At 44.8% G+C, this 24,538-nt stretch overlaps 1 protein-coding gene across 1 annotated transcript in view; it reads left to right on the forward strand.

The window, feature by feature from the left end:
* Positions 1 to 22,951: 22,951 nt before the first annotated feature.
* Mmd (monocyte to macrophage differentiation-associated) overlaps positions 22,952 to 24,538 on the forward strand; it is a 28,157-nt gene continuing 26,570 nt past the window's right edge. The window contains 1 exon segment of the mRNA NM_001007673.1: positions 22,952 to 23,166. Within this exon segment, the coding sequence (NP_001007674.1) occupies positions 23,141 to 23,166 (26 nt within the window). The 5' untranslated portion in view covers positions 22,952 to 23,140.

Below are 24,538 nucleotides of genomic sequence, written 5' to 3' on the forward strand. Positions count from 1 at the left end.
GTGACCTCAAGCAGGAGATTGGAGATTCAAACAGTATGTGTGGATTCTCACATGTGTAAGGCAGATGACAACTGTGAGGGGCAGGGGCAGGAGCTAGTCCACTCCTTGGACTAGAAATGATCAATAGGCATGGCATGGCCAGCTCTCTTTCTTTACCTCCTGAGAGTCCTATTGCTCTAGGCTTACAAAATTCATCACATACCTTAAAGTACCCACAGTCTAGCAAGGTTGGTAAGGGTGGCACAAGCATCCGGCTAAAGTCTGTTTTGTCTCCAAAACTGGACTGAGCAGCAAGTTTTCCCCTTGAAGGCAACATGAGTCATCATGGCCTATGACTGGAATGTTGAGAATTAGCACAGATTCTAGTTCTCTGACTAAATCATGGAAAGCAAACTGCTAAGTTGAGGTCCGAAAATCCCTTGTTGGTTTAGGATTATGTATTTCAGGTGGAGGTTTGCCCTAAGACAGACTGCTCTCTGTGTAAGACCTCCCTGAGCTGAGGAATGATGGCTGCAAACCAGTGACTGAACTCTCATCTGCTTGGCTGCCTTTGCCTGTGTTTGGCAAAAGCTTCTTGGCATGCTCTCACAAAGGAAACATGTCTTCTTGCTTTCTTGCTTGCTCACTTACTTGCTTGAGCAACTTTGCATTTTTGTCCTGTTGTTCAGTTTCACATTTATTTTAGAGAGAAAACTAAATTACTAAATATATTTTTCTAGGACTGGGGAGATGGCTCAGTAAGTAAAGAGCACAAAGACCAGAGCTCAGACCCCCAGCTAGATACACTACTAGGTGTCAGAAATCCCAGCACTTCTATGGCAAGATGAGGAGAGACAGAAACATGAGACTTCGCAAATAACAGCAGCCTGCCACGTGTAGTGGAAGACAGGAGACCCTGTCTCAAACAAGGGACAACAAGAGAACCGACAGCTGAGGATTTGCTCTGACTTCCATGCTGGCAACCGCGCGTGCGCACACGCACACCCACCCCCACCTCCCCACACCCACCCTCCCCACACCCACCCCCCACACCCACACACCCACACACCCACCCCCCCACACACACACACCAGACTGCCAGTGTTAAAATAATGGAACAGGAAAAACAGTGTCCTTAAAAGTAAACACTATTTCTCAGTCTCTGGTAAGTTGAACTCAGGAACCCGGGTGTTGGCATCTCTGTGTCTTTGTCTCATGTACAAATGAGACAAGTGAATGAGTTTCCTCAAGGATGAAGGGCAAGTTGAAGGAGTTTTTGTTATAGAGAAAGAGATTGATGGAGAAATATTTAAAGTTCTCTTACAAAAGGCAGAGCTCCAGAAAGCAATCGGGGCTCTGAAGAAGACAGAAGGGAGGGTCCCAGGAAAGGGTGGAGTCACTCCCACATAGACGTGGGTAGGGGAAGCGCTCGGGGGTGGGGGAGAACCCATGGAACTATGTTGTCCTGGCTTTTTCTAAGACTTAAGGCAGCAAATGGGCAAAGACTGCGGTAACATCTATTGAGATGGGTGAGCACAGGGCAATCCCAAGACAATTAGGGTGCGCATGCTTTTTGCACCGAGTTCTTCCAGACCAATACCAACCAGGAAGATAATCACCTGCTATTCAGGAGATACCCAATTAGGGCCTTGAAGTTTCCCTCTTTCCTCCCCCATCTTGACCTTGGCTCATCTGCGGTGCTCAACCTTAGCTCTGACTGGCTTTGTTCTTGGCTGACCTTGTGAATGTTGCTGTTCTCTGACCTTGGGCTTTAGGGCTCTCTTTCGTGTGGCCAGCTTGTAGTTTTGACCACGGTCCTTTTCCGCTTACCGTTTATGGGGAGTCAATTCTCCCTGCAGCTATCTGGTTCTAGCTGTAGTTTTGCTCAACCACCTCATGTTTACCTCCTGGTCTCTGGGGCAGACTGGGTAAGGGAAGGCATTGCAGAGACTCACAATTGAGCCTGCTACAGTCTGCTGCTTTGGAAGTGAGAATATGTAGAAGGGCAACAATCTTGCCTATGTTCATAAGGGTAGAGGGGATTCATGGCAGCCAGCCAAACCCCATGGACACTGGCTTTTTCCCAAAGCCCATACTTCCTGTCAGCAGATGACTTAGTTGTTACCCAGCTACAGACAACCTTAGTCCTCTCCCTCAGGATCCCACACTTTGCCATCTTGACCTGAACGTTCTTTTCAACACTAACCTCTTCTCTTCCTTTTAACTGACATTAGTATTGTTACTTTTGAGGATATATGACACATGGAAATGCCAGTACATAGTTCTACACCCAAGCTCTCCAGGATTGTGTGTGTTGGCCAGGGTGGGGGTGTGGATGAGGGGTGCTGAGTCCTCATCACCAGAGACAGCAGCTCTGAGACACTGGGACCCACCCCCTGGCCAACTTGAATGGAGATGTGGAAGACAGTCCTTTCCCTGGCTGAACAGTGGCCAAGCTTTGCTCTGAGGCAGACCACACCCCCATCTTCCTTCAGGACATCCTGCCCCGGGATTTCTAAACCAGGACCAAAGGCAACAGAGTGTAAGCTGTACATTCCATTCTTTGTGTAAGAAAGCCCTGTGAAAATCCCCCACTTGGCGAAAAGGAGCTGGTGACAGCTGCTTCTGCGCCCCAGAGTTTAAGCGAAAATTCCCCCATCTTCCTCTGGAAAGATTTCCAAAGGGGACAGGTTAGGAGTTGGGAGATTTTTTTTAAGGCTTATTTGATTATTTATTTTTGTATGTATTAGTGCTTTTTCTGCATATAAGTCTACGCACTGTGTACATGCACTGCCTGTGGAGACCAGAAAAAAAAGCATTGGATGTCCTGGTACTGAAGTTACAGATGATTTTGAGCCGCCATGTTGGAAGCTGGGAGTCAAGCCAAAGCTCTTACTAACTGAGCCATTTACACACACACACACACACACACACACACACACACACACACCAGATTGGGGTTTATATCATGACCTAGACTTTCATGTGCTACTTCAAAACTATTCATTTTTATAAATGTATGTGTATGGATATTTTGCCTGCATGTATATCAGCATCACTTGCATGCCAGGTACCTATGGAGACCAGAAGAGGACAAGATCCCCCGGAACTGGAGTTACAGATGGTTGTGAGCCACCACATAGGTGCTGGGAATTGAGCTCAGGTCCTCTGGAAGAGCAGTCAGTGCCTTAAGCACTAACAATTCCATTTTGAAATGGGGTCGGGGCCACCCATTCCCTCCCCTCTTGCAAAGTCTCCCTGTGGCTTTAGTGTGCTAAAGCACAGAGGAAGTCAGCCAAAGGAATCCTGCTCATGTTTACAGAAAGATTTCTGAAAACTCACTAGACTGCACAAGATTTTTCTCCCCTTCTCTTACGTAACACAATCAACATCTGTTCTGAGGAATGTTGGGAAATACTGACACAATGGAAAATGGTGACTTTTGGAGTCATCAAACCCTCACCGAACTCTCCACCTGATCTCTGGCTTACTAAACCTCCCACTCTGCCTGGCCGTCTTCAAAGGCTGAGCTCAGAGTTCTGATTTCGTGAGAGTATCGCAAGGGTGAAATAAGAAAACAGATTGCCTGGTGCTAGATGCAGAGTCCAGGAAGGGGAAATGGTTGTGAACAAAACTGGCATCCTATGCAGTGGCATCTGGAAGGTGCTCCTAGATCCCACTTCTGGGATGAAGAGGACTTGGTTCCTTGTCTGCTGGGAATGCTGCCAGAAGAAACCATTTCATTCCGTCCACCCCTCCTGAGGGCAAGCCCTATCCTTAGAGCAGCTGTGGGGATAGTGGGGAGCAAGAATTGTTACAGCCTGGCCCCTTCACCCTGTCTGCAGAAGTCACAACGGATGTTTTTAGCTTCTGAGGTTTCCATAGAACACTAGAGGGTCCCCTGAGACAACCTCTCCTCTCCTCTCCTCTCCTCTCCTCTCCTCTCCTCTCCTCTTCTCCCCTCTCCTCTCCTCTCCTCTCCTCTCCTCTCCTCTCCTCTCCCTCCTCTCCTCTCCTCTCCTCTCCTCTCCTCTCCTCTCTTCTCCTCTCCCTCCTCTCCTCTCCTCTCTTCTCTTCTCTTCATTTTCTTTCCTCTTTCCTATCCTTACTCCTTCCTTTCCATGGCCACCAGTTTGAGAGCATTTCCTATGAAGTCCTCTGCAAACACATTCTCCAAGGTTCATCTGATACCAACTTATCCTGATTTTGAACAGCAGGGAAGGCAGGTATGAGGGACTCAGGGCGCTTCCAGGAGACTCAGGCTTTGGCCTAGATATGTGAATGATCTCTTTAAAAAGATACATGCATGACAGACACATGCTCTTCCCACGAATGCCTCATTACTTCAGCAGTACACAATGTGGCTTTTTTCATCGCTATATGGTGGCTCCGCGTCATCCAAGTGTGGACTTTCCCAGCCCTACCTACAAGCACATCTCGGGGGGACACTGGGAATGAGCATTTCTAACTAAATCTTCCTGAGATGCTAGTGTAGGCTGACTGGACTACTCTTGAAAAAACATTGAGAGCTTTTTCTGTAATGAGGCAAACAGGAAAGAATTTAAGACCAGCAGGCCACATAGTCTGTGTCTTAATCCTACAATTTTGCAGATGTAGCAAGAGAGCAGCCACAGACAATGCATTAGGTGAGTGAATGCTCCGTCTTCCAATCAGACTCAAGCTACAGAGAAGACAGGGACTGCACTAGGCCATCAGCCTCACGTAGCCAACTCCTATTCTTGACCACTATTTTAATGGCTTGGTTCCACAGATCATCTGTATCGTTGAACTGTGCTACAGAGGCCAAATCTCAGACCCTAGGCTCAAAACACACAATCAGATTCTGCAACTTAACAATGCTCTCTAGTAACTTCTAGTGCCTATGAGTTTGAGGAGCAATACTGTATAGGTCTCACGTCAAGATCAACTATAGCTGGTGGGCATTTTTGTTCTGTGGCAACAGAGGGAAGCCAGCATAGGGCTCTGCAGGCTGTCTTGCAAAGATGTGCTGCATAGGCCAACCAGATCCATTCTCTCCTTCTTAGGTCAAACTGATAGGAAGCCAGTGGTTCATTAATATAAGGATATACAGTCTTTAAAAGATGCAGTCATGCTGACTTAGAGGGTATAGAGAGGGTAGAAGAAAGCAAACTTTCTTATCTTGGAGGGGATAACCAGAGGAAGTCTTGGTTGCTAGGCACTGGATCTCATCTTCTTGATTTATGTCATCCTGTTTTTCCAGTAAAGACTCCACAATATTGCATTAGTCAAAGAATTCTGCAACATCATTTGAACGACATAAGGCATCTGCTTGTGTCTGAACATGACTCAAAGGGCAGACTTGTGCCAACCCATCTGTTCCTCTGAGAATATACCCAGAATTAATTGTGTTAGAAACTTAAAAACAACAGGCTCACTTTGACAGATGACCCTGGTGGGTGGATACAAGAAGATTATGTGGCAAAAGACACAGTTCGTATCCCCCCTCCTTTTTCCTAAGGAAAATCCAGAGATGCTTTCTTGGCTGGGTATCACCACTCAAAAGAAAAAAATGCCCAAATCTGCAAACTTAATTAAGCTATGTGAGTAGATAAAGCATAAGATGAGATGTATTTTACGAGGTTGGGGATTTAGCTCAGTGGTAGAGCGCTTGCCTAGCAAGCACAAGGCCCTGAGTTCGGTCCCCAGCTCTGAAAAAAAAAAAAAAGAAAAAAAAAGATGTATTTTACAAGGTATCTTCATACAGAATTCTCTGGCAAGACTCCCTCTAAAGACCTTTCCTTCAGTCTGAGATGCTAGTCTACAGGATTTCCCATCTACATTCGCATCGACTTGTTTCTCTTTGGCTAATGCTCTCTGGAAACATCTTCACAAGTATGCCCAGGGAGTGTGTCTTCCAGGTGACTCCAAAGTCAGTCAAGTTTCCTGCACTGCATATAACCTTTCTCTTGGACCAGCTCAACTCTGGCTTTCTTGAGTGAACATCCCACAGTCCTGGCATCTCCAACTCCTGATGTCTCCCTTGCCACTTGGGCTGCACCTTTACAGCTTCATGCAATGAATGGTTCTTAGGACTTCCTTGTGGGAAATTCAGCCCTTTCCCACATCACGTGGCTTGGAAGGCTTTCTGGAACATTGCTGCAAGCCTCTCTGACCCTCTTCAGCAGTACATGGGGGATGGTACCAATTCCGTTACTATCTCTAGGTCTAACCACCCCTACCACTACATCTATAGCAGATCCAGTGGCCCATGAAGGGTGTGGTCTTGCCTTTAGAGCACTAGCCAACTCCCCCCCCCATAATGATCCATTAAGTTATGTTGATGGCATTCTAATATTTATCTAACCCACGGATCAAATTCTTCCCCCATTCCTCCTATAAACCAGCCCCAAAGACTTGCAAGCCATCGGATCCAGAAATTACCTCACTCCTGGCACTAATTATCTCTCTTCGTTCCTTTTCACACTTCTGTGACTAAACACCCAACAAAAAGCAACTTAAGCGATCTTAAGTTGTGAACTTCATATGTTTGAAGGCCCCTTGTTCTGGAGGAGGCAATGAGAGCAGGGGTGTCAGGCGGCTGAGCACATTGCATCCCGAGACAAAGCTGAGAGAGGTGAATGAACGTTCAAATGGATTTCCCTTCTCCTCTACAGACACTTGGAGATACCAGTCTGTATCATCGCTCCACGTTCAAGGTGGGTCTTCCTCAATTAAACATCTCTGGGGCGGGGGAACCTCACAGAAATGACCGGAGATATACCCTGGAGATTATGTCAAATCTTATCAAGTTGACAAAAAAGATTAACAGTTATAAATGCAATCTAGAATTAGGGGAATCCATACCAACTCTTTCATGTGAAAGATTTGCCAGCCAGAAAATCTTCTCAGCAAGGGAGGGGTCGGTGGCTAAACATGGCTCCCAAAATTAAAGTGAAAGACATCAAGGGAGTTGCAACGTTTAAAAGCAGTTCTATGAATACCAGGGGAAGACACAGAGAGGGGCACAAACGCGCTTCCCAGGGCCGTGGAGGGCCAGCTGCAGTCAGAGACATTTTTAACTGAATAAAAAGAGGAATTTGCTGACAGTAAGAACTGCACACTGCCCTGGGCTGACATTAGCTACAGGGAATTACCAGTGTGGAGAATCTCTATCATGGGGGAAGTCAGCACTTTGCATTAAAAAACTCCACATGCATCAAGAACAGCCAGAGAATTATTAGTGATTTGGGGTAATAATAATCAAAGGGCCAACCTTTGCCAGTACATGATTGCAAAAATATACTTAACATAAATAAAGGTTGTTTACATAACAGCTGTCCTTCTTTCTACTACTTTATCTTTATTATGGTCCCTTTAATAAATTTTTATTTAAAATGTTTTCATATATTTTAAACATATTCTTTCCCTCCTCCCAACTCCTCTCATAGTCTCCCCTTCAAACGTACTATTCCCCCATCCTCTCTCTTTCCCCTCTCTCCCCCTCTCTGAAACAACTAAAAAAAAATAACGAAAAGAAAAATCAAAACAAACAAATAAAAAATACCCAAACGAAACAAACAAAACCTCTTCGATACATGCAGACGACAAACAAATATGGAGTTTGTTTTGTGTTGATCCTGTACACAGGTGGGACTTTCTTTGGAGTGTGGTCAATACACCCTGAGGCCCAGTGTAGAAAGCTGATTTTCTCTTTACCGGGCGTATCGATTACAGCTTCTTGTTTAGGGCTGGGCCTTTGTCTCCACTTGCCCTTCTCAGAGCTTCTCCTTCTGTTTGAACTTGTGACGGTCATGTGTGTATGTGTGGCTGTCACTCTGGAAGGAAAAGGAGGGGTGATAGAGAAAGGTACCATGACCTGCACACAACCTGCAAACTCTCATCTTGTCCATTGAAGAATCTGCCACTGTCACCTGTGCATGTCACATGCTGCCATCATCTGAGCTCTACTCTGCTCGGCTCTGGCTTCCCTGCCACAAAGGAGTGAAAAATCTTTAAAAGCCTGAGTCTTTTAAGCAGGAATCTCTCTCCCTTTATGTTGTTTCTGGCAAGCATTGTGGCCACCATAACACAAACGTAGAATGTGGAGCAGTCATGCTGTAGTGGGCAACAGTCTAAGGTTTTCCAATCCTAAGACGTTAGGATTCTAAGAACACATCTGAGCTTTCGTTTGAAAGTAAAAAGCCTCTTATAAGAAGGGAATGAATCACTGTATAAATTATTCAGGGCTTCAAGTCCTGCAGGGAATTGCTCCCTGAAATTTGATTGGAGTACATATCACCCATCTCTCTAGATAAGGGATGATTTTTTTTTGATCTCCCACATCCAGAGACAGACCATGAGTCAGTAAGATATAAGAACTAGGTGTCCCCTCGACCCGTGTCATTGTGATTGTCAAAAACACCATCTCCTGCAAAACTTACAGTGAACCATATTCCTGAAGCCCAGGATCGCTATGAGACAAATTGCTATGTAGTGGTGTGGCAAAGACATCTTATGACCGTATAGTGACACAGCGTTGGGCTTAGCCATTATTAGTTTGACTGCATTGCAAGTAGTGACCTTAGATAGGTGACTCAGGCAAAGTGCCAGCCTTGGGAAAACAAGAACAATTGTGCCCCCAAGGGCTACTAAGGGAACATGAGACACGTAATGTATTTAGACTAGTAGGAAGCAGGAAACGAGCGGTTTCAGCCGTGTTTACTGAATATAACTTCCTAGTGTCCAGGAGCTGGGAGAAAGGCGCACTTGCATGGACACTGTCTTACAACACAGTGGCCAACACAACAGGGACATAAGGTGAAGCCCAGATGAGCACATTCTATTGCCTCTTAAAAATAGACTGCTTTTGTGAAGTCTGTCACCAGCTTATCACTTGGCTATCAAAGTCCTTCGTGAGTAGCTAGAGAGGTCACCCCCTGTGGTAACACTTGCCTAGCATGTGCAAGACTTAAGTTTGAATTGTTAGGAGAAAAAATACATATGTACTTATATGTAGTAGTTTATTCATATATGTATCTAATATGTTATATGTGTTTATACACACACGTATGTTCTCTATTATGTATGTATGTATGTATGTATATATGTATGTTCCTCTCTATTGAGAGAATAGCATGTACTTGCACCAAAGAAGGTTACTTGCCATAGCCCTACTAGACTCCATTCTTTCAAAACTCTGAACACTTTATGGCATTTACTCACTATAGATGTAAAAAAGTTTTACTCGTTTTTGATGGTCAATGTCTTTCCAAACCTTCACTATCCAGGCCAAATGACCTTTTCATAAAGACTTTCTTCCAACAACACTTGACAGAAACCACCTCCCTTGTTTCTGGCCCCTTACCGCCCTAAGCCTATGTTACTTCACTTTTTTTTTTTTTTTTTCGGAGCTGGGGACCGAACCCAGGGCCTTGCGCTTGCTAGGCAAGTGCTCTACCACTGAGCTAATCCCCAACCCCATTACTTCACTTTTTATACACCCCTCTTGTTTACAGTTATTTTGGGATCTCCACCCCTAGATCTGAAGTGCCTTGAAAGATAAAAGTTGCTCCTTATTTATCCTTATATCTCCTCTTCGGGCTGAATTCCCTTCATCCCTCCTTCCCAATATCCGCAGTTATGTGACAGTACCTCACATGCTATGCGAAGTTGATAACCCTGGGTTGGCATGGGAACCTTGAGGGTACAGGGAAGTACATAATCGGTATAGAGATTTGGAAATGGTCTATCCAGCCTGAATGTGGCAAGCAAATGACTGCTTCCTAGATACTGTGAGTACTTATTAAACGAGATGATTAATCTGTGAGAATAAATTCTAATATACACTTAGTATTAATCAATTTTCAGTTACTTGCCATTCACTGTTCCCTTCTAGAACAAGTCCCCTCTCAGCCTCCCATGATAAAGATGGTGGGTGATGTTTATTCCAACACATCTCCGGCTTAACCTAAATGGTATCAGGACAGCCCATTTACGGGAAGCCAGTTACTGCTGGCCTAGCAAGACAAGAGGAGCTCTGCCAACAGAACCCTCCCACCCCAAACTTCCAACAGAGACCTGGGAATCCTCAGCCAGGAGCCACAAACCCCAGAGTTGCTCTAACAAGAGCAACACTGAGAGCAGCAGTGTCTGTTGAGCACACACTACGGCCAGCCACTGTACTGAATATTTCAAAGCATTATCTTCATTTCTCGAATTTTCCTGGGAGGTTGAAGCTACTAAAAGGCCAGAAAACAAGAACACAAACTATGAGAAAACACCATCGGCCTGTTGAGTATTTTAATGAATTTCAAGATTTGACTGCCCCTCTCTAGCACACCCTGTCTCTCACCCTTTTCAGCCCCTGAGGCTCAAGAGGGAGGCTTTGTTTAAATTCTCTCTGTTTGCCTAGAGGCAGATCCTCCAGAAGGTAAGTGGCTGAAAGGAAGAGACTTGGGTTGATGTCATTTCAGAGCCCCGATGACCTGGATCTCAGACTTATTTTCTATTCTTCACACCCATCCATGTCCCTAAAACTGATTTCTTCCCCCCTCCAAATTGCCTTTATCTCCCCCACCTCTCCCATTCTCCATATTCCCTGATGAGGGTATAAATGCTTCTAAGACTCACTGGGTTGCTGGGTCTTCACCCTCCAGGGATATCATTGTACACATAATTTGCACACATTTTCTGATGCCTATCTATGTACCGCTAGTTCAGTCTAACTAACTCAATTATCAAATCCACAGTGGCAAGAGGGAAAGTTCTTGTTGGTCCTATGAAGCTATAGGTGAGCCCATTTCACAGATGAGGAACCTGGAACATAGAGAAATTGCTCAGCCAGGCGTCACACTCAGTCCTTGTCATTACTATATCTTTTCTGAATTTGATAGTATGTCTACTTCCAAATGGGAATCTCTAGGAAGAACAGGGAAGAAGAAATGTCCTACAGATTCTAATCAGGGCACTCTGTTAAGGGTTGCAGACATGTCAGCCTGGTGAGAAAACATCAGAAATACCAGGGAGAACAATAAATGAAGTACCAAGTAGCAGAGGAAAACAACCCAGAGCCCTTAAGTCTCATCAGCTGGGGAATCCCCAGGTTTGGCAATACTGTTTCCTGTCTTAGAATTTGTAGACCCCGGTTGACCTTTATGTCATGTACGTGGTGGGGCTTCCGTGGACTCAGAAATCATCCACATCTCATGGTCTATGTGCTCTTTAGTCCCTCGTCAACTTGACACACGCTAGGGTGGTATGAGGAGTGGAAAAAGGCCTTCATCAAATAACCTATAGGCAAGTCTCTGGGGGGATTTTCCTGCTTCATGATTGATGTTCGAGCGGCTCAATTCACTGGGGGCCGTGCCACTCTGGCCTGATGGTTCTAGGGTTGTGTTTTGTTTTGTTTTGTTTTGTTTTGTTTAACAGCTAGTTGAGCTAGCCAGTAAACAACAAGTGTTCCTCTGTGGACTCTGGTTCAGTTCCCACCCACAAGTTCCTGCCTGCTTCAGTCCCTGCCTTAACTTCCCTTGATCGTAGATTGTGATCTAAATGACTAAGCCAAATAACCTTTTCCCTCCCAAGAGCTTTGGCCACTGCTTTAGCACAGCAACAAAAAGCACATGCACACTACCCAGTCCACTCCTCAGGCCAGACTGCAAACTGTCACACACTGGGAAGATCCCTTATTTAGATTAAGCTTTATGGACGTTCTACCGGGTTCACGGGATTGTCTGTTCCTTAATGTGTTGGGACCTTCCACAGGTTCACTTACAAAATGACTGAGGCAGGGAGAGAACGGCTACTAAGGTTCAAGGCATCTACAGCAAAGAGTTGAGGCTGCAGCTAAGATAAGATACCAAATGTGCACCCTCCCTTCTTTCTGTCTGTCTGTCTGTCTTTCTTTCTTGCTTTCTTCCTTCCTTTCTTTCTTTCTTTCTTCCTTTCTTTCCCTTGTTTCTGTTTTGTTTCTGTTTTTTTTTTTTTTTGTTTTTCAGGCTCTTTTCTGTTGTCATTCGTTTTTTGTTTTGTTTTTTGTTTTTTGGTATAGCATTACTTAGGATTTGTGTGGTAGAGACCGTGTTACCGACTGGGCTGAGCTGTTCAGAAAAGAAGGTAATTTTACCTCTCTGGGTTTCACTTCACTCTTGTGGCTCTGTTTCCAAAGTCACTGATATTGCCAGAAAATACCTGCATCCCTTTGTTCTCACTGTCAGCTCTGCGGGCACCCGGCTCTTTATCAGTGAGAGCAGCCTATTTTTCCACAGCCCTGCTTCCTTAGTATCGACAGCATTCTTCCTAGGTTGGTTGTTTACTCTACTGGTTCTTATTCTTGCTGGGCTTTGATTTGGCCAAATTTTACTTCCCTCCCTTCTGTATGCCACCCCCACATGCTCAACATTTAACAGGTAGGTGGTTGGAAGAGAAATTGGGTTGGCTGCAGGGCAGTGGGACAGATAGCTATCAGTGTAAGGGTTCAGCCAACTTTATAATTTGCTCATATGTAGTTAAGAATACAGACACGAAGGGGTCACATTTAATTGAGTTTTGTGGAGGATATATTTGAGAATGAACCATGCCTGTCTTATAAATATTACCTGGGGTTGTTTTTGACTTTGAAATTGTTACAGGCCGTGACAAAATTGCAAAACTCACTGATCCCAATCTCCCTCTCACAAGCACATGACTAGAACCTCACACAAACAAGTTGAGAGATAGCTAAGTGCAAAGGAACCTGGGAAAGGGTTGCCCTGAGGTGGAATTGAAATACCAAGTGCAGATGCTGGGTAAAAGTATTATTTAGAGAACTAATTAATTGACAAGTAATATTGCACAAGGTGATGGGGGCAGACTTTTATACTAAACAAAAATAATGGTAATTGAAATTCAAATTTCCTGGGGTATCCTGTATTTTTATTTGAATATGGCAACTTTATTAAGGGGTCGAGTTATAATTCTTGTAGCAGGTAGCATTTAGATTCTCCAGCCCTCAGATTCCTAAGGGCTGAACAAACCCAAGGGTGTTTTACAACTCAGTCGCTTTGCAATTCAGTGACTCAAATACTAATGAACTGAGACAGTACTGCTAGGTAAGGTATTTAATCTCCTGGTGGATCAATTTCTTCATCTTCAAAGTAAGAATTATGCAGCTAGTGGATGACCTGGCCCAGGCCTCCATCACAGATAACTAAAGCTGGATGTCACTTATAAAGGAGAAGGGACTTTCGTTGGTAGCTGCTGAGGACAAGGGAAAGGCCAGCGTTCTGATTTCAGGGACTGTTGTTTTAAAAGGAAGAGGAGACAGGCACAGGAACACACTGAGTTCCAGCAGAGCCATGGAAGTGAAAAGTCACAGAGGGCTGACCCATGCAAATGTGCTTAGGTCAGTTCTCTCTGCAAACTGTGGGAAGTCACTATGCTACCTTCCCCAGAGTCCCTGGCCACATCCTTCCTTCCTTGTGATGACTTTGCCATAGAAGGTTTTCAGACATTTGAGAAAGATGTCCCTGAGTTATGGGAGGTCCTATAAATCTCAAAGGACTCCCCACTTCGAGCCCCTTTTATACTGCTCCAAGTCAGGAAAGTCAGAGACTTACATGGTCAACTCTTGGCTACAACAGTCAACTTTTCTGATAGCTTTCAACTCAAAAGGGGGCTGAATTGATCTGGGAATGCCACCTTAGACTGCTGAAATTTATCTTCGGTTTGGTCCAATCTTAGTCCAAGGTTTAGGTTTAGATAAGTCTTTGCAAAATACTTCTCTTTTAAAGTTAATTTTGTTTCTTGACAATTTCGTAATGTATGTGCATGTGTTGATCGCTCTCCCCTTCACCTGGGCACTTCATAGCTTTGGTTGTATTTGTGATCTATTCGCTTTAACCAGGGCCATCCCTGTGACTATTGGATTGAGTCTAACCACTGGGATCTGGTGGGGTCAGTAGTGAGAAAACGACTAGCGACTAGCGACAATAGTTCCCCCTCTCTCTGAATCTATCAGTAGCAAACAGATGAGCAATGAGTGTGTGTGTGTGTGTGTGTGTGTGTGTGTGTGTGTGTGTGTGTGTGTGTGTGTACATGTAGTCCTCCCAATCTTTTCTCCACTTGTTCCTGGCAATTAGTGAGCCTACTCTTATCATAGACCTAGTGTAGAAATCCACAGACGCTGAGAGTTTGTGATCACAATGGTGGATCCATCCAGAAGATGGTATTTTGTAGTCGTCCTCCCTTTCTTCTGGCTTGTACATTAGAGAACATAGTATAGATATATGAATGAGACCTGAGACCTCATCTGTCATGCGCTCTGAACACCGTGTACAACTATGATCTTGCTTACTGTTAGCCGGGGAGAAAGATTTCTCTGATTAAGGCTGAGCATTGTCCGTGAAGATAGGCACAGATACTTAGAAGATAACTTGATATTATGTCAGCTTAGCTAACCGGTATTATCCAGCTCCCTACTAGGGCCCTTGACCTCCTTCATCATGACTTTTTGACCAAGTTTATAGCATCAGGCATGGATTCTCTTCCATAAAGAATCAAATCTAATTAGAAATAGATTAGTTACTCCCATAACAGTAGTACCATTATTTCATGAGTTTTGTTTGTTTACTGTTTGTTTTTCTTGTTGTATTTTTGAGGTGAAGTCTTATCTCTCCCAGTTGACCTCAAAGGCATCATGCAGCCAAGATTGGCTTAAATTCGTGATCCTCTTGTTTCTACTTCCAAACTTCTGGGATCACAGGCGTGCGTCACTACACCAAGCTCTAGACAGGTTCTTAGGTGCAGCTCTGACCTCAGCAGTTCTTGTCATGTCCACTTGCATCATTCATGCTTAAGAGCCGCATACCTGTAGTTGTGGCTACTTGGGAGGCCAAAGCTGGAAGATCTCCTGAGCCCAGAAATTTGAGACAATTCTGAGCAACACAGGGAGAAGACTCTATCTTCAAAAAAGAAAAGTCAGTTATTTAGTTACTCAAAGTACTGCAAGGTCTCACATAGTCAAATATATCTAGCGAAAACAATTGTACGTGTGTGTGTGTGTGTGTGTGTGTGTGTGTGTGTGTGTGTGTGTACTACAAATGTGGGACCCAGAGGGTGATACTGGCTATGCTTAAACTAATACTATCTGGGGTTGTTTGTTTGTTTGTTTTTGAGTTTCTCACAAAGATAACTAGCCTTACTGACCAGGCAGGGTGCCCAGAGACCCACCCATGTCCACACTCCTAATGCCCACTAGATGTTCACTCCTTGCCTGGCTTTCACATGGGTGCTGAGGCTCTGAACTCAGGTCCTCATACCTGTGTAGCAAGCACTTTACTGGGCCATATCACCAGCCCCTCTATTGAAACATTTTTATGACTAAGTTCAGAACAATCAAGGAGCTTTTTATGAACACACATGCACACACAAACACACACACACTGACACATACACACATGCCAACCCATGTACTGATGCCACCCATATGCATACACACCCATATACACACATCAACACACCCATACATACACAAACATACACACACATACATATGCACACACATAAACACACATAGAGGTACACACACATACATGTACATGCACATGTACTGTGCCTTGCCTGGACTGTTGTAATCGGTTTGTCAATTTCTTATACAGCATTTGCTGGGATAGTGTAAATGTAGGAGAAACTCCAGATAAAAGCAACGTGAGCGAGATGGAAATTTAATTAACCTTATGAACTCATACTGCAGCTCTGCTCACGTAATCGAACTCAGGCTTATCATCTTGCTGTTCTGTCACGCCAGAGTCACCCTGTCCATCTACTGTGTCCATGTCCCAACCTATGGAGGGGGCTGAGCAAGCAGAGGCCTTAACTTTAAAGGTATGACCCGGAAATTACACTGTAGCTCCCATGGAACTGTCTAGAACTCAGCCATATGACCACGGTAGCTGCCAAATAAGCTGGAAAACACAGTCTTTATTCTGGGCAGTCATGTGTTCTTCTTAGATTGCTAAAAACTGGAGTTTCTATTCATACAATGAAAATAGCCCTGTGTTCACTGTGCAATGTGGAAGCCATGTATAGCTATTTAAATTAAATGTATTAAGTTAAAATTCAGTAACAGCAAACATCACACTCCTCAGAGCACCTCTAAGGTTCTCAATAGGCAAGGGTGACAGCATAGATTTAGGTCATTCCAATCCTCACTCGACATTCTACTGGCTAGAGTTACTGTCAATCACCAAGACTCTCAACTGTGCCCCTCCCAGATGTTTTCCATACATCTTTCTTTTTTTTTTTTTTTAAAGGTTTATTTTATGTAAGTGAGTACACTGTAGCTGTATACACCAGAAGAGGGCATCAGATCCCATTACAGATGTTTGTGAGCCACCATGTGGTTGCTGGGAATTGAACTCAGGTCCTCTGGAAGAGCAGTCAGTGCTCTTAACCGCTGAGCCATCTCTCCAGCTCCATACATCTTTCTATATGATCACTTCACCTGGGTGTTACAGTTTTGCAATATGAACCCCAAACTTTATTTAATACCTCCATCCTTCTTTACTATGAAGCCTGCATACTCACCATCTCTATGATCCTGGATCCTTCTCTACAAAGGGTTCTAGCCTACATCACGCAGAATTATTTCAAATATATCAGGCCATTGTGCATTCCTTAGTCTTCCCTTGGAGCTTGACTTGCTCGCCTTCCTCTCTTGACTAATTTGCTAAATCTTTCACCCGCTGTTCAAAGTTACCCCACTCTGTCCCATTGGCTTTAGAACATCCCAAGCAATGTCCCACTAGAGCATCACGCACCGAGGTGTTATTTAATGTCAGAGGTTTATCTCCTCCATGAATTATCTTACCAAATTTTCCACCTAGCACCTAGCAGTGTACTTCTTAGATTGCTTGCAGAAAGTGCTCATGGAAAACTTGTATGACAGAAGAAATATTTCCCTTTTTGTGTTCATAAAAACTGGTAACAATTAGTACCACTAACTATAATTTTAAATTATCATTTAATTTTATGTTTCTTCTTAATATTCATGGGATTTGGTCCCAGGACCCACAAAGATACCAAATATACATATACACATACATACATACATACATACATACATACATACAGAGGAAACTCTATAATTCTATATTTAGCTAAGAGGCAAACTTGGGATAGGGGTTCAAGTCTTGGTGTGTGCATGAAAAACATGTGAAATGAAACCAGTAATGTTTAATATTTATGCAACAGAATTCTATGGTTAGTTCACAAGGAGAATGACATTTCTAGCTCCTAGGAATAAGTCCTAACCATTAGGAAAGGGTTTAACAGTCTCTTCCTCCAATATTGTGGTACATGATAGGTGCACACATACATACATTCATACATACACACTTACATACATGCAGTTCGCACATAATCGGGTACATCCTTTTGTGTACTTTGTCATCTCTAACCTACATCTAAATCCCAATGCAATGCCCAAAGGCCACATCACTCACAAGGATTCAGTGTAGTTCTTGCTGCATAAGAAATGCAAAGTTTTACTCTCTCGAATTCTCTGAAATTGTTCCACTCTACAGTTGGTTGTGTGTACAGATGCCCAGCCAATGGACACAGAACATCAAGTGCAGAGAGGTGTGTCAGGAAGCCTCTGTGGGTTGTTCAAGAAGGTCCTGCTGGACAGGAAGTACAAATGGTGATGGGAGTAGTGTCTGAATCTTCTCAGGAGGTTAGGGTCTCAGAGCGGCTCCTGTGATGTGTGGACGTGGAGAAATACTCTTGAACAACTCCACCAACAATCTAGATTATTCTCTCTTCAAGAGAAGTTAGGTTTTGTCTTTGCCGGAAGCAGCAGGACTACCCAAGACACATGAAGTTATGAAGTTTCTCTCAAGCCCATTTCTCTGTGGTTGACTTTGGCCCTGCCGACATCCTAATCCCCCTATCTACAAAAGCAAGAGGTGTTGAGTTAAACAGCTATATCATCCAAATCCAAGGACATCCAGATTTTTAAAAACTTTATTTTTATTCAAAAAATTATTTTTTGTTCTGTCAGCTAGGCTTAAAAAAAAAAAAAAAGCACAGACAATGGTTTTATACAAACCAGTGTGAAAGTCCTTGGTATCCTCTTGTGGCTTCAGAACCACATGGTGACAGACATTGTCGCTAACTATCCCAAACCTTCCATGTTCAGCAAGAACGTCATGAGACTATCAGAGTAAGCCTACAGGAATCTGGTGCAGTTGGATTGGGGAAGACAAACACTGCAGACAGTACAAGGTCATATGTTGGCTTTCTGTTGAGAGTGGAATAATGTTTGATGCAGGGAAGAATAACACATACACGTGATGAAGTTTAGAGGGCCAGACCACGGGCTTGGGGCAAGAAAGACTGTACTCTTAACTTTCCCCTGACATTTACACATCTGACCAACTCGCAAAGTCCCCCTGGTGCTTTCACTTCTTCATTTATAAAATAGACACGAAATTTTCTTGCCGGATCACGATTATTTTGTGAGGTTGAGGTCTTACTCTGCTGCCTAGGTTGATGTCCAACTTCTTGGCTTAAACACAACGATCCTCCTGCGTCATCTGAGTAACTGACAGTACAGACTCACAAGCTCCTGAAACTTTGCCTGGCTTTGGCAGGATGGTTTTAAGGGGGGAAAAAAAAAGAATGAAAGAAACAATGCATGCAAATGTAGTTGTTAAAAAAGTTAACCTGGGTAGCCACTTAACCAAATTGTTCCATGTGATCCGTCTCTAAGAGGGACATTTTCTAAACCCAATACTAACAAACAGATAAATGATAATAATTTTTAAATGGGTCTCTAAATTTTATTTGTTGGGAAATATGCTAAGGAAAACTTTTCATAATCTTTTTTTTTCTACTTTAGTTGTTCTTCTCCCTTGTTATGTGTCTACAAACCTTTGTATTTGCTGAATCCCCCCACCCCCAACTCTTGAAACATCTTAAGCACCAGCCTCTGGATTATGGACTGTTTTATTTTTTTCTCTTTACTCATCCTCACTAGAAAGATCGGCATAGACTACATACCTGTATTAGTTACCGTTTTTTTTATTGCTGCAAGGAAATAACTAAAAGGCTATGGGAGGAAGGTTTTCTTTAGCTCATGGTTTGAAAGATACAGTCCATCATGACAAGGAGTGAATGACCGCAGGACTGAGAGGTGGCTGTCACGCCATCAACCAACCTGAGCAGAGAAATAAACGTTGGTGCTCAACTTTCTTTCTCATTCCCAACTTCTTACTCAACCTGGCATCCTGCACACGGGATGATTCCTGGTTAAACCTTCCCAGAAGTTCCACCAAAGACACAAGAGAGAGGTGCCTGCTCGGAGATTATGAATCCAGTCAAGTTGACAATAGCAGTTAGTATTTGAGTCTCTCCCATTTGCCCAGATCATAATTCTTTTATTTCCCATTGTTTTCTCCGGCTGCTTACATCAGGAGAGCCTGTGGACTGAGCATCTGGAGACAAAGCGTCTTCCCAGAACAGAAAAAGGCAGCATCCCTCCTCTGAAGAAAGGAGGGAAGCTGGGAGGCTTTAGTTACAGTAGTCACCTTACTCTGTCATTTGTAGAGATACGCACCAAAACCCAGTAGCAGATCTGAATGAAAAGTTCATTTAATCCTCCCAGGGCAACTCAAGTCAAAGTGTGAGTGAGTCTATTCTGTTCTGACTGGTCCATCACTGTCAGGGAGGCAGGGCCCAGGTGCACTCTGGTCTCATCAGCATCCCGTCTGGGGAGCCCATGTACCTCTGTCAGCAGAGCAGGTGTTCCCCCAAAAGCTGCTTCAGCATCTGGTGTCTGTGCAATGACAAATCCCTTCCCGTAAGGAACAGGTTGTTTTTTTTGTAAATATGTCTGCAGTTTTATAGCAAGATCCATATCCCCAAACCTAATAAGAACATTATGTTCTGTTAATGCAGAACAAACAAAAGAAAACATACGACCAATAACCAAAAATAAACAACACAAAACAAAAACTTCCCATTCTCATCTGCTCCCACCATTGCAATCTCCGCTTCTAAATTGAAGCCAGGACTTCCTTTCTGCAAATATGTTTTGGATTTCTCCTCATAGACGGATGTGGAAGGACACCTTATTTCCCATGTATATGTTGCATGTACATGACTGTGTGGGTATGTGTGCAAGTAGGTGCATTTGTTCACATGCACACATCTGTATGAAGGCCAGAGGTGAACATCAGGTGTTTCCCTTTTCCACCTTACCTTTTGAAACAGGGTCTCCCCCTGAACTTAGGCGGGCCGGCTCTACAGCTGTACAATATGTGACCCTTTCTTTGTAATTGGTTTCTTTCATTTCACATATGGTTCTCAAAGTCCGTTCATGCCGAACTATACATAAGTATTTATTTCTTTCTCAAAAAAAAAAAAAGAAAGCAAATCATTTTAACAACTTGAGGTTCAGAGCAAGACTGAAAAGAAAGTACAGACTTCTTCTCCTGACCTCTCACATAATAGCGTCCCCTGAATTCCCCAAGGAAGTGGTACATTTGTCGTGATTACCATTCCTTCTTCCTATCCCTTAGGTCATCATTTCACATGACTAATTTTCAATTATCTTTTCTAGTTACTCCCTCTGTTGCCACCCCTGAACCACTGATCCTTTAAAAGGGGAATGTCGTAGGTCAATTGGTAGATTTTCAAGCCATGCTAATGGTCAGGCTTTACTGTGAGCACAAAAGGAGTCACGTGCATGTTTTAGGAACTACACCCTTTTCGTACTTAGGCAGAGGCAGTTGGCATATGGAAGGGTGTCTGTGGCTTCGTGTTAGAGGAAGCTACATAGGGATCTGTTTTGCATCAAACAAGTTTCCTTTTCACTCAGCACGTGCTTGTTGTACACAACAATAGGTTTCGCTGTGACGTTTCTACATATGACATGATAGCTGGCCTTTTCAACTCCACATAGCCTAGATTCATCTGGGAAGAGATTCTCAATTGGCCTGTGGAGGATTGTCTTAATGAAATTAATTGACATGGGAAGACCCAGTCCACTTCGGGCAGCACCATTCCCTAGGCAAGGGGTCCTGGAGTGTATTAGAAGAGAACCTGAGCCCAGCAAAAGCAAACAATTAGGGGAACATGCATGCATTCATGTTTTGCCCTCCTCTTGACTGTGGATGTGATGTGAATAGCTGTTTGAAATTCTTGTCTGGACTCCTGCCTACTACTGCCTACAACTTGGAACTGCAAGCCAAATAAATTCCTTTCTCTTCCCATAGTTGCTTTTTTTTTTTTTTTCCTCCTTTTTTTTCGGAACTGGGGACTGAACCCAGGGCCTTGTGCTTGCTAGGCAAACGCTCTACCACTGAGCTAAATCCCCAACCCCGCTTTTTTTTTTTAAGGATATGTTAGCACAGCGACAAATATGAAAATAGAACAGGTGCCTATTGTGTACTTTGAGCAGATTCATCCTCTCTTTAAATCCCCCCATCCCCTTTTACATTGATGACTTTTTTTTCCTTTCTCTACATTTAACCTATAAGAGAAAACATTTAATATTTGTATTTCTGAGTCTGGTTTATTTATTTCACTTCATATGATGATATCTAGTTCCATCCATTTGCTGCTGAGGACATGATATTATTCTCCCTGAGAGCCTGTTTGGAAGTCCTTTCCCAGAAATGTGGTCATTAGTATCCTTGATTGAAGAATGATGTTCTATTGGAGACGATTGTCCTTTTAAACCAAGTGTGCAGCTTTGGAGCGGAAAGATCACTCCCACATCTTCAGTCTTTCCTTATGGCTGACTAATTTTCCATGCTGTCTCTATACGTACACACACCACACATTCTTCCTACGTCCTTTGGTAGGCACCTAGGCTAACACATTATCTTGGCTGTTGTAAATAATGTCACCTTTCAAAGCTTTGGCCTCCATACCTGTGAAATGAGTAACAAGCTTTTGATCCTAAGGATTCCTGCCAAGATCAAAGCAATTGTTGTGGAAAGTACCCCTGGGCACTTAAAGAGAAGTACACTAGAATTGTGGATGAAACCATTTATTCCCCAGCTTCCAGACACGTTTCATTCATTTCAAGTAGAGTAAATGCTCCTATGAAGCTGGCCCTAAGTCCCTCAAGAAGGTGTAGTTTGAGGAGTGGGGGATGGGTGTGGGCAGACTTCCTGGAGGGGAACACACCTGGATTTCAGAGCTGTCCTGACAGGCTCGGCAAATGTCAATGACTTTCTTCTCAGTATTCCTGAGTGTGTTCACTGCCTCTTACCTCTTCTCTCCCTATGATCTGCTCTGCTGGCAAGTCCTTTTAGCTTTACAGAGGTTTAGCAAAAGGGGCCGATTCAAGTCTACTCTTTCCTTGGAAATTTCTTGGGTTAAAAAAATAGAAAATAAAAAAGGATGATTCTTCTCTCCAGAAGAATCCCCCTGGAGAAACTCCAATCTGTTCTTTATCGATCAGATGTGTTCATAATCTGTCTTTACAGAGCGTAAATGGTGAAGGAATAAATGAAAGGAAGGACGCAGAAATGAATGGAGGCCGAATAAACGACATGGGGCTAAAATTAGAAGGCGGAGATAGGTCCTTGCTCGCTGCCACTTCCGGCACAGCCGCTTTTAAGACCGTGGGCCATCTCCTTTCCTACACACCGTCGTTTCTTCCTCTCTGTTGCAGCTCGCACATTCAAAGCTTTAATGCAGTGCACCGCCCTCCCAGAGCCCCTCCCCTTTCGGCTAACCACGCCCCTCAGCTAGGAGGTTCCACCCCACCTCCGAATTTTAAGGGAAATGAATGGCAGCAGAACCGTGCGCCGCTCCGGGCACTGATTGGCCACTGGGCGCGGTGACGCGCAGGTGGCTGCGGGCGCACGCAGCGAGAGGAGCGAGCAGGGGCGGAGCTGGGCTCCGGGGCGGGGCGCAGGCACCCGGGGGCGGAGGAGCCGGGGAGGCGGGAGGCGGGAGGCGCCGGGGCCGTTTAAGCGGCCTCCCTCCCGCCCCCAGGCGCCTGCTCTGGCCCGGGCCCTGTGCTGACCGACCCCCGGCGTGGCCCACTCCGGCTCTGCCCAGTTGCGTGGCTCCCGCCTGGCACGCCGGCGGCCTCGGGAGCAGTTCAAGCCCATGAGGCCGGCGCGCCCTGCCGCCGGTGCAGAAGAGACGGAGCTCCCGGCCCCCGCGGTGGAGCGGAGGATCAATGCAGTTCAGGAATCGATTCCAGCGGTGAGAGCTCTGCGGGGCGCGTGCTCCGTCCTGGGGGATCCCGAGCCCTGACAAGGACCGGCTCCCGGGAACACTCCCAGTCCTGCGACTCCCTTCCTCTGGGCAGCTTGAGATCTGTGCCCCGGGACCCCGTGTCTGCTTTGCCTCCTCCATCCGCTTGCAAACCCAGCTTGGCCCTTGAGATCCCCATGCAGACTCGGCTGCTGCTAGATCCTAGCAGACTATTCTAGCCTCAGAGCCCCCTCCTCGCGTCTCCACTCAGGGCCTCCACCCTTGTACAAACCCCAGCGTGAGGTCTCTTGGGGCTGCTTCTGCACCCTGTGGCGATGTTTGTCTTATAGCGGGGTAGGGAGTCTGGCCTGAGCCTTTTGGGGTATTTTGTCGGTGGTTGGCCCTAGAGACAGGGAAACTGAGGCACGCTTCCTTGGGTCCAGCTTTGTCTGATGGTGTCTGGTTCGGGGGCTTCTCAGGCTAAGAACCCAACAGTGTGCTCTTTGGGGTTTTGGGGGGCTGGGGGCAGGATCAAGTTAGCATTCAGGTGGAGAGTCTTGCCTTTGAGAAGCCTGGTTTTAGGAAATGGGGAGAAAGAACAGAGGAGGCGCCACCGGAAGGCGGGTTGTCTGCTCTACACTGAAGAGGTGGTAGGGTTCCCCGACCAGAGGGACATGGTGGCCCTTCTCTCCGAGTGCATACCTGCCTGGAAGGAATGATGAAGGCTGCTGACCTATTGTTCCCACAGAAAGCGCTGGGCTTTAATGTTTCTAAGTGGATGAAAGTTCACCCATCGGGTTTCTGGTAACTCTCCATCCCTTTGTCTGAGCCTGGCAGCCATACCCCTTCCCAGCCCTTCACCACCAACAGGCTAGCTGAGTGAGTATGATGTACCAGAGAATTGGAAAGCAGAAATGCGTGAAATCTTCTGAGCAGGCCATCGAGTTTGAAGTGGTCCTTCTTTGTATTTTAAAATGTAAACCTACAGTTTAGTTTTCCTTTCCCTTCTTTCCCCTCATTCACTCATTAATGCTTTTTTCATTTCCTCCAGTCTCAAAGGGTAAAAGAGCTAGTACAACATACACAGGAGGAGGGTGGTCTTTGCTATCAGTGGGGCTCAGGAGATCAGCTTGAAGATTTGGATTGCTTTCTGAATATTGCTTATTACTTGGTGGCTGAAAGTCTGGCACTGTTCTTGGAGAACGATATCTATGTCAAAGGCAGAAAGAAACCTTGGTCTTTCCCGTTTAGAACCTCACAGATTTAAGAAAGACTGTAGCATGTGTGAACCCCATGCCCCGTGTGTGTGTGTGTGTGTGTGTGTGTGTGTGTGTGTGTGTGTGTGTGTGTGTTGTTTGTTTGAGTCTTTCCTTTGCGTGCC

The sequence above is a fragment of the Rattus norvegicus genome, chromosome 10 (assembly GCF_021556685.1).
Source record: "Rattus norvegicus strain SHRSP/BbbUtx chromosome 10, alternate assembly SHRSP_T2T, whole genome shotgun sequence".
NCBI classification, from domain to species: domain Eukaryota; kingdom Metazoa; phylum Chordata; class Mammalia; order Rodentia; family Muridae; genus Rattus; species Rattus norvegicus.